We start from the raw sequence: 10322 nt of genomic DNA, 5'->3' as shown, positions 1-10322 counted from the left end.
GTAAAATACAACAAAAAGGAGCCATTAGCCGAAAGAAAAAAAAAAAAAAATAAAAATAGAAAAAGAAAGAAAGGAATATACAAAAATGTCAGTTATCCAGTTGTCAGTAACGAGTTGTAGGAATGAATCGAAACAACCTTTTTTATCTTAAAAGGCGTCTCACCACACTCCTGACTGTGGTCTCTTTTCTTTTTATTCTTCTGCCCATTTCCCTGTTAAAAGCAGTTAGTTGAGGTTAAAAAAAACCAATAAAATCAAAAAGTAATTAATTAAGAGGTTGGTCATGAGCAAATTGTTGTTCACAAAGCTCAACTCAACCTCCCCTAGTTGTCGAATCAAGCTTAGAGAGTTAGGAGCTAGGAGGAGGAGGCGGTGGTGGCTGTGATACGGGAGGCGGAGGAGTTGAGTGCGACGGGGGAGGAGGTGGAGGTGCTGCTGAAGAAGGGGGCGGTGGTGGTGGAGGCATTCCTGGAACGACGCCACCCTAAAAGTGAGCCAAATAGAAAAGATTAGTCAGCTAACTATTTTGACTAAAATTAAAGCTATTAATATTGTTATTTTATAAAGTAAAAGAGTCCTTACCCATGCGGGAGGTGCCACTGGAGGAGGTGGAGGTACTCCATAAGGTGCATAGTATCCAGCATAGGAGTAAGCGTTGTAAGCAGAAGCATTGCCGTAGCCAGGTGGAGGAGGCGGTGCGGATGAGTCTGAGCTAAGTGTACTCCACGGATTAGCGGGAGCGCTGGAAGAATGTTGCTGCCATGGTGCTGTGGGTGGAGGAGGTGGAGGAGTATTAGCACTGCTCGTGCCAGGGGCGGCATGTTGCTGCCAAGGAGGAGGTGAAGCAACATGAGCGGATGTGGTGGCTGCAGCACGAGCAGCCCATGGTGGAGGAGCTGAATCTCTGTAATCACGATCACGCTCCCTTTCTCTGTTAGCCCATGGAGGCGGCGCTGATGATGGATGGCTCCTGGCAGAGGAAGGACCATAGTGACCCTATGACAACGACAGCAAAGTAAAGTGTTATGGTAAGTATACTTTTTTTTTTTTTTTTCGCCAATAACCACAGTTCGGTTATAAATTCAACACTACATACCGCTGAATCACTGTGTCTTTCTCCGCGATCCGATCCTGTCATTCCAGCTGTTTCTACTGGGACTTGTTCGCCCAATTCCGCCATCAAACTCAAGTACTCTGAATCAATCTTTTGGTTTCTCTGCTGGGCCTTCTCTGCAGCCTCAGGATTGTTGCGTTCACGGCAGTCACGTGTGGCGTGTCCATGCCCACCACAGATGCCACAGACAAGGTTGATAGTAACATTATGGATCTCTGGACATTCATACTTGCGATGGCCAAGCGCACCACAGTTGAGACAAGTCTGGTTCTCATCATCTCTAAGTGTTCCGTTCAAAGATGCCAATTCCCTAAGCTGCATGCGCTTCAGTTCGTTTTGGCCTTCCGGGACAGAAGCCGACTAATTGTCATAAAAATAGTGTTAATATATTAAGCATAACATATATAAATATGAGTAAACCCAACATACCATTTTTTTGCAATATTTGAATACTTTGTTGCAAGAGAAAAAAAAGATCCAATGCATACCGTCTCAATAATCTTGTTGATGAGCTGAATAGCCTTGGCCACTTTGTCCTCTGAATCCGCAGAAACTAAACAATGAAGATCCTCTTCTTGGTTTGCACTAGATGCTGAATCGGATCGACTTTTTCCTTCTTTAACAGACCCTTTACCGCGAATACTGATTTTGGCGCCCGATTCACTTTCCATCTTCTTCAACGTATTACCACGGGGTCCAATTAAAAGTCCAATGAAGTTGATCTCAGGGAATTCTTTCACTGGAATGTATACTTTATCCATAGTCTTTGTGGGTCGCTTGTAATCGGCTGGAGGTCGGAAATCCGGATATTTCTTGATAGCGCTTTCAATCAATTGATGTCGCTCATCTTCAAGCTTTTTACGGTATCGATACTCACGTGTATTGACACGCTTACCCTCAGAGTTATAAACTGGTTCCGGAGATCTTGATCTGGTTTTCAGATATGATAAAGTGCAAAAATAGTAGTTTAATATATATTATATAAAATAGTGGAGCAAGGAGGATACCCAGTGCCTAATGCTTCTTTCATATTCATAATACGATATGTACCTCTCGCGATCTGCTGGCGGCAAAACATCTCCGGTTTTCAGTTTCTTAGAAATCTCTTCAAGTCTGGTATGCACTTTGGGTTTTAGTTTTTTATAGAAAAAAAAAAAAAAAAAAAAAAAAAGCGTTAGAAAATATTTACTCCTTGCAAACAAACAAAAAAAAAAAAAAAAAAAAAAAAAAAAAACAACTTACACAAAAACATGCCCAGCTGCTCTTCCGTCATGTTGGTAGGCAGTGCAGTTGGCATGCCTGGAATAGTAACCTTCTCATCTTCTGCAGCCCAGCGGCTCTTGCGCTTGCGTCTTGGTTCTTCAGTACCATCTGAAAAGATGAATAAGCAAAAACAACAGTTAATGTAAACGAATCCCATTAAAAAAAAAAAATTGGAATGTCACAATACAATATACCGCCCAGACACTTGACAGAAATACTCCATACTCTCATTTTTAGGTGCAGCTGCATCGCTTCCACCGGGAGTCAATGAACCTGAAAGGGATGATCTGTCAGAAACTTCAGCTGAGCGCCCGCGGGCATTTTGATCATTAGAATAGAAATCCTGTTGATTATTGACCTCGCCAATCATACGTTTACGTGGCCCCAATGGTGTAGTATTGGACCCTGTCTTTCCTGCGTTCCACGCCATATTTCTACCAGGAAAAAAGAGAAAAGAAAAAAGTGTAAAAAGGCAGTTGAAAGGTAAAAATTACCAGTTCAGGTAAATATACACACACTCCACTATATTAACAGTCACAAGACATGAAGAAGTCGTATAGCAAAAATAGTGAAGAGAGTGGGATTCGAACCCACGCCTACGAATAGACCGCGGCCTTAACGCGGCGCCTTAGACCAACTCGGCCATCTCTCCAATTTGTGTGGGCTGTCGTAAATGACGCCTATTCATTTACCTAAATATGTATTTCCTTTCAATTTATTTATTTCCTATCATCCTATTTTCTACCATTTTTAAATAGTATTTAAGTAGCTTTTTCCTAAGCCCAATGGCTGAGTAGTATACTCGTCAGGGCACCCCCCTGTCTAGCCCAGGGGCCGGGTTCGAGTCCTGGTTAAGGCACATAAAGTGAAGCAAACATGTGCCAGGTCAGGGATTTGCTTGAGTTTTTATACTTTCTCTCCGAGACAGCCTAGTGTTCTCCGCTAAGGCTAAGATCGTGGGTGCACTACCCTAAGTCGCCTGGCTGGCCACATGTCTTAGGTTTATATTCCACCCCCCAGCCGAACCAGCGGTACATCTGGCAGCACATCCCCCCCATCCACCCACTTGACTAGGACAGCGATGATCACAAAGTTTGACGGAGTCCAAAGTAGAAATTTCAGACCAATCCCGCAAGATTTGGGTCCACATGCCAGTGGATTTGATCGAATAGAAAAAAATTAAAAGTCGTCCTTAGCTAGAGTCGGCACGCCAGCCTCCGCGGCTTTTCACGGGCGCAACAGGCCACATCGGAAGGATGGACTTCGAGTACCGATCACGGTGTACATTGGTAGAGAAAAACATGGATACGAATTGGCTCTTCACAGCCATCCCGTGCGAACTTTGAGAGTTTCGCTTGTTTCATAGTTGAGGGCGATATCATTACTTTAGAGCGAGATTATGAAATAAAATTCCTCACCTCTGTGGGTTCTTGTTAACAGGAAAAAAAAAAAAAAAAAAAAAAAAAAAAATTTAAGTAGCTTTTTCCTTCGAGGCAGAGTGGATAGCATGTTGCGACAACGTATTAGATCACCGTATGCAGTATGGTGGGCAGCTATACACAACGCATTTATTCAACAAGGATCGGAAGTCACGGTCGAGTGGGTCAAAGGACATGTCGGCAACAGAGGGAACGAAGAAGCGGACGAAGCAGCAAAACATGGACATTATGGCGAGCTATGGGATATCAACATAACGGAGCATAATGACATGTACTGCCATGCAAAGTTCAACGATGTACCAGCGGAAGATGACTTAAGGCAGATCCTTAAGTTACAGTCAACAACTCGTACACATCACACTTGGATCGCTCAGAACAGGACGCAGGGGCATGTTAAGGATTGGACAAAAATTGATTGGCGAGCTACTATGAACATTGTTCATGATAGCAACCTACCGAAAGGACTCTTCACCAGCCCAGCGGACTGCCAAAAGCGAGCGCACAGGGTCAAGAAACTCCATGGAATGTTGCCTACACAGTCATATATGAGACACTGGAGGCCAGACCTTTATGAAGACGGCAACTGCAGAGTGTGTGGGACAGAGGATGAAGACACATCGCACATCTGGAGATGTCCAAGGACGATGGAGACTCAGGCCGAGAAGTGGAAGGAGATAATCCAAAATGTGAATGTGATAGGGGAGAGGACATGAAGGAAAGAGTTGAAAGCAGTGCAGGAGCAAGCACAAAGGGCCAGAGAGAGAGGTGTAGACCCACCAAGGACAAAAGAGCCAACTTTTACTGCGGCAGAGGAGGACTACATTTGGGGGACTCTGGAGATGCATATCGATGGTGTGCGAGAAGTACGACGCCATGGTGATAGGAACGGCGATGATGAGGAAGAGAGAGAGCACACACCAGATTGGTCTGTGCAGGACATTTACCATGGACTTACGCCCAAGTCCATTGCTCAGAGTTGGAAAGTTGGCTTCAAGACAACAACAAGGATAGCTACATATATGGCAGGGCGCTTCGTCAAGGCCATAGAGGAATTCGGTCGTACAGAAATCCGGAACAAACGGTGTAAAGTTAATGTTGAATGGGAAAAGGCTCGTGGAATCACTGCTATGAGCAAACGCGCTAGAGGACGCAACTGTGTTGGGGAGCACAGACGTAGTAGCAATGATTTCCTTGTCCCTTCCCTCAGACAAAGACAGAAGCTGAATGTAAAAGAGATCTACAAGATCGCGGATGACCGAGTCCGGGACAGTTACCTTGGGAAAACCAAACTGGACGTGATGGAGCGGCTAAGTGGAATGAAGTTTTTGATGACTATGGATAGCGGATAATTTGTCGCGTTGCGCAACAGGCCACGTCGGAAAGGTGGACTTTGAGTACCAACCACGGCGGTCAGGGTTTATGAAATCATGGATACAGCGGCTCTTGTCGTTTGTGCAGTAATAGCTGTTTATTGACTATAGTTTCTGGAGCATTTTGTTCATAGAATGTAGAAAATAAATCCCATGACCCTGAGGGTCCTTGTTATCAAAAAAAAAAATTAAGTAGCTTTTTCCTTCACTGCAAAAACGGCATCTCTCTTCTTATTATCGATGCCCTTTTGCAGGTGAGTTTATCTTCATTATTCTCATTATGAATTCTCAGAAAATTAGCAGTTATTAAAGATCTCTCTTCTTATTATCGATGCCCTTTTGCAGCATCCTCAAAATCATTCAAAGCATTACTTAGGATCACTATCGTATCCCAAAACCACGAGGCTCTTGCCCAATTCTTCATTTTTTATCATTACCTACTAGTTTCCAGAGATCACTAGTAGATGCTCTACGACAGGGCATACTGGATAAATATCATATAAGTGCTTAAAATCTAATAAGTGACGTAATGGTAAGTATAACCAGGGTAAAGCTTTTAGAGAAGAAAAAAAAAAAAAAAAAAAAAATTGTCGGCTCCGGCGCGGCCCATAGTCCAATGGCTGAGTAGTATACTCGTCAGGGCACCCCCCTGTCTAGCCCAGGGGCCGGGTTCGAGTCCTGGTTAAGGCACATAAAGTGAAGCAAACATGTGCCAGGTCAGGGATCTGCTTGAGTTTTTATACTTTCTCTCCGAGACAGCCTAAGTCGCCTGGCTGGCCACACGTCTTAGGTATATATTCCACCCCCCAGCCGAACCAGCGGTACATCTGGCAGCACATCCCCCATCCACCCACTTGACTAGGACGGCGATGATCACAAAGTTTGACGGAGTCCAAAGTAGAAATTTCAGACCAATTCCGCAAGATTTGGGTCCACATGCCAGTGGATTTGATCGAATAGAAAAAATTAAAAGTCGTCCTTAGCTAGAGTCGGCACGCCAGCCTCCGCGGCTTTTCACGGGCGCAACAGGCCACATCGGAAGGATGGACTTCGAGTACCGATCACGGTGTACATTGGTAGAGAAAAACATGGATACGAATTGGCTCTTCACAACCATACCGTGCGAACTTTGAGAGTTTCGCTTGTTTCATAGTTGAGGGGGATATCATCAATTTAGAGCGAGATTATGAAATAAAATCCCTCGCCTCTGTGGGTTCTTGTTAACACGAAAAAAAAGAAAAAAAATCCGGCTCAATACGCCCAACCTAGCCAGGGACACAAATGGAGTTATCATTAGTGCCAATACCGAGGAGGAAATCCAACGCCAAAGGGAACAGTACAATATCCAGCCAGGTAATGTCATTTATACGGATGGATCTCTCAGAGTAAGTATGGCATTTGGTGTAGTAGTCCAGACACAAGAGGGTGATTTTTACACTGCGCTATCTGGTAGAGTAGCAGGCAACGCATCCTCGACAAAGGCAGAGCTAGCTGGTTTGTTGGCAGGAATACTTATCAGCCCACGAAACAGACCTATGACAATTCGACTTGATAACAGCGCAGTTGTGACTCAATTCCGAGCATTGGTCCGAGGCAGAGTGGATAGCACGTTGCGACAACGTATTAGATCACCGTATGCAGTATGGTGGGCAGCTATACACAACGCATTTATTCAACAAGGATCGGAAGTCACGGTCGAGTGGGTCAAAGGACATGCCGGCAACCGAGGGAACGAAGAAGCGGACGAAGCAGCAAAACATGGACATTATGGCGAGCTATGGGATATCAACATAACGGAGCATAATGACATGTACTGCCATGCAAAGTTCAACGATGTACCAGCGGAAGATGACTTAAGGCAGATCCTTAAGTTACAGTCAACAACTCGTACACATCACACGTGGATCGCTCAGAACAGGACGCAGGAGCATGTTAAGGATTGGACAAAAATTGATTAGCGAGCTACTATGAACATTGTTCATGATAGCAACCTACCGAAAGGACTCTTCACCAGCCCAGCGGACTGCCAAAAGCGAGCGCACAGGATCAAGAAACTGCATGGAATGCTGCCTACACAATCATATATGAGACACTGGAGGCCAGACCTTTATGAAGACGGCAACTGCAGAGTGTGTGGGACAGAGGATGAAGACACATCGCACATCTGGAGATGTCCAAGGACGATGGAGACTCAGGCCGAGAAGTGGAAGGAGATAATCCAAAATGTGAATGTGATAGGGGAGAGGACATGAAGGAAAGAGTTGAAAGCAGTGCAGGAGCAAGCACAAAGGGCCAGAGAGAGAGGTGTAGACCCACCAAGGACAAAAGAGCCAACTTTTACTGCGGCAGAGGAGGACTACATTTGGGGGACTCTGGAGATGCATATCGATGGTGTGCGAGAAGTACGACGCCATGGTGATAGGAACGGCGATGATGAGGAAGAGAGAGAGCACACACCAGATTGGTCTGTGCAGGACATTTACCATGGACTTACGCCCAAGTCCATTGCTCAGAGTTGGAAAGTTGGCTTCAAGACAACAACAAGGATAGCTACATATATGGCAGGGCGCTTCGTCAAGGCCATAGAGGAATTCGGTCGTACAGAAATCTGGAACAAACGGTGTAAAGTCACCGTTGAATGGGAAAAGGCTCGTGGAATCACTGCTATGAGCAAACGCGCCAGAGGATTCAACTGTGTTGGGGAGTACAGACGTAGTAGCAATGATTTCCTTGTCCCTTCCCTCAGACAAAGACAGAAGCTGAATGTAAAAGAGATCTACAAGATCGCGGATGACCGAGTCCGGGACAGTTACCTTGGGAAACCAAACTGGACGTGATGGAGCGGCTAAGTGGAATGAAGCTTTTGATGACTATGGATAGCGGATAATTTGTCGTGTTGCGCAACAGGCCACGTCGGAAAGGTGGACTTTGAGTACCAACCACGGCGGTCAGGGTTTATGGAATCATGGATACAGCGGCTCTTGTCGTTTGTGCAGTAATAGCCGTTTATTGACTATAGTTTCTGGAGTATTTTGTTCATAGAGTGTAGAGAATAAATCCCTGAGGGCCCTTGTTATCAAAAAATAAAAAAAAAATAAAAAAACGACGGCCAAACGGTAGACGAAACAGACATTAATCCAACCATCTACCCTGGCATTATAGTTCAAACATAATGTCGTCGCTGCTCAGAAATGCGCGATAGAGAAAGACCCTTAATGGCTAAAATAAAAAAAAAAAAAAAGGTAAAGCTTCCATACTCACCACTTGATTTAATAAACGAATGGGTTCTCTGTTCTGCACAGCGCGATCTATCGCTCGTAAAGTGATTCACAAGTTCGTTGGCTACCTTGAGCAGCAGGCTATGGAGTTGATTTGGAACCCACGCTTTAAGGAAACCATTACTAAGGAGAAGGATTGAGGTGTGAGACTGAGGCAGAAGCGTGCACCACACACTGGACCAAGAGGTGACTGAAGCAACGGATATAGCTTAATGACAGCAGAAGCCTTTTGTCCTTGCAATACGGCAATGGATACGCATCGCGACAGGCGCTGTCCAGGACCTACGTTAGACCCACCCGCCGCAGGCAAGGTTCTGTTGCAGAGCCTGCTAGGACAGCGGCGGTTGGCAACCATGAAAAGGATGGGGACGATTCCTATCCTGCAACGGTATGTCTTCGACGTTAAGCACGGTGATGAGCCGTGGCAATAGTCGCGCGGCGCCCGAAGGGCTTACCGAGGGTATATGACTAGACTTATGGCGATCGTAAAGCGATCCTCTTCGGAGGATGGGACATCAAGTACATTCTAGACTAGATATTTCATCAGCTTTATAGCGCTGTCGTTTATAGAGATAAAGTCTCCAGGGGACCGGGGAAATCTACTCAATGCTGATGTGGTTTATGAACGGGATGTTGTATCGTGGCAGTACGAGGATGCGGCCACGGCTGGCTATTGAATACCGCTTTATTTGTGACTCCAGTAATGGGGCAACCCTGGCCCTATCGAGCTTTCATACACCAATAGCTAATAAAACGTCATTTTTGAAGGCCTGCTATTTGGGTGTATTATGACCCCTGTTCAGCATGGTAAACACCGCGATTATTAACAGTTCGCAATCTCTATCGACATTCCTTGCTTCTCGGCAAATTTGAAGAGTTTTAAAGATCTTTATCAGAAGTTGTGATTTGCTACCGAAGCTTCTGTATGTTTCACTAATCCACTACGTTGCTAGGTTTTAGCTCTAAGCTGCATTTGTTGTGGAGAAAGGGCCACTCGATACCTTATTACATAGCGATGGGTGGAATCGCGTTTACAGTGCACGACCTAGCCTCTCGTAGTCCTGGATAAGTGGGTATTTTCATCTTTTGATGAAACCTAGGGCCAATAGAATATAAGACTACAACTTCTAACTCAAGCAAGGCATTCTTGAGTGCATTGTCAAATTGGACTCATTAGAACAGACCTAATATAGTTATTGTCATTTCCCTACAAAGTTCGTATATATCGTTTCATTTGGTCGCGATCCCCTATATTTTTTGAATACTCTCAAGTATATTGGCAGCCAATTAAATCGCTTGTTCCAAGTTCATCGGGCAGTGAGACGCCACTAAGACCAATTCAATCATCGTTTTTTAGATTAAAGTTATATGGGATCGCGACCAAATGAAATGGGCGATACAAGTAAATACAGGGCATTTGGCAAAAATCCTTATTGAGTATTTCAAAAGTAAATGCATTGAGCACCATAGTGGTAGCAAAGGCAGCCAGGTTTGCCTGCTTGGGTTTATAATATGAGTATGCTTCCTAGTTCAATTATCCTATATAAGTGAGCTATGTTTGCCCATTCTCCCATTCTACCATGAGCTCATGTCTCGTTTTGCATGACGACTAGATTTTCATGATTGAGTATTTGGCATACTGCTCCACTTGTGTCAAATGACGCACAACCTAAATTGTGCGAATCAAACGTTCTGACTCTGTTCCTCAAAGTCTCAGTCAGTACATGTGCAAACGCTCTGTTCTTTATTTGTAGATCCGTAGACTGCAATTTATTGCCCGATCTGTCAAGCTCAGCGAGTCAACTAGTTTACTACACATGTTTTCTCGTATAAAAGAAGACACATTCACGCTCTTTTT

The 10322-nt window shown here is 44.6% G+C and overlaps 1 protein-coding gene and 1 non-coding gene across 2 annotated transcripts; both read right to left on the bottom strand.

The window, feature by feature from the left end:
• Positions 1–45: 45 nt before the first annotated feature.
• Positions 46–2842, bottom strand: BCR41DRAFT_425273 (hypothetical protein). The gene is made up of 7 exons (XM_022030563.1): positions 2603–2842; positions 2357–2485; positions 2165–2237; positions 1603–2044; positions 1097–1474; positions 583–996; positions 46–484 (listed from the first exon to the last, which is right to left on the bottom strand). Exons 1-7 carry the CDS (start codon positions 2805–2807, stop codon positions 350–352), a joined length of 1776 nt encoding a protein of 591 aa, XP_021877432.1. The 5' UTR covers positions 2808–2842; the 3' UTR covers positions 46–349.
• Positions 2843–2946: 104 nt separating this feature from the next.
• BCR41DRAFT_t126 lies at positions 2947–3029 on the bottom strand. Its single transcript has one exon. It is a non-coding gene; the product is annotated as a tRNA-Leu (tRNA).
• Positions 3030–10322: the final 7293 nt, after the last annotated feature.

This window comes from Lobosporangium transversale (genome assembly GCF_002105155.1).
Source record: "Lobosporangium transversale strain NRRL 3116 chromosome Unknown BCR41scaffold_47, whole genome shotgun sequence".
NCBI lineage: Eukaryota > Fungi > Mortierellomycota > Mortierellomycetes > Mortierellales > Mortierellaceae > Lobosporangium > Lobosporangium transversale.
Note: the sequence above shows the minus strand (reverse complement) of the source record. Positions and strands in the feature narration are given on the sequence as shown.

What these genes read in the sequence shown, in the direction of transcription:
- BCR41DRAFT_425273 (XM_022030563.1), bottom strand. Translation starts at nt 2,807, where the DNA reads ATGGCGTGGAACGCAGGAAAGACAGGGTCCAATACTACACCATTGGGG. An exon ending in GCAGCTGGGCATGTTTTTGT is followed by an intron (nt 2,238 to 2,356) that starts GTAAGTTGTTTT and finishes TAAAACCCAAAG; the next exon opens with TGCATACCAGACTTGAAGAG. An exon ending in TCAACAAGATTATTGAGACG is followed by an intron (nt 1,475 to 1,602) that starts GTATGCATTGGA and finishes TATGACAATTAG; the next exon opens with TCGGCTTCTGTCCCGGAAGG.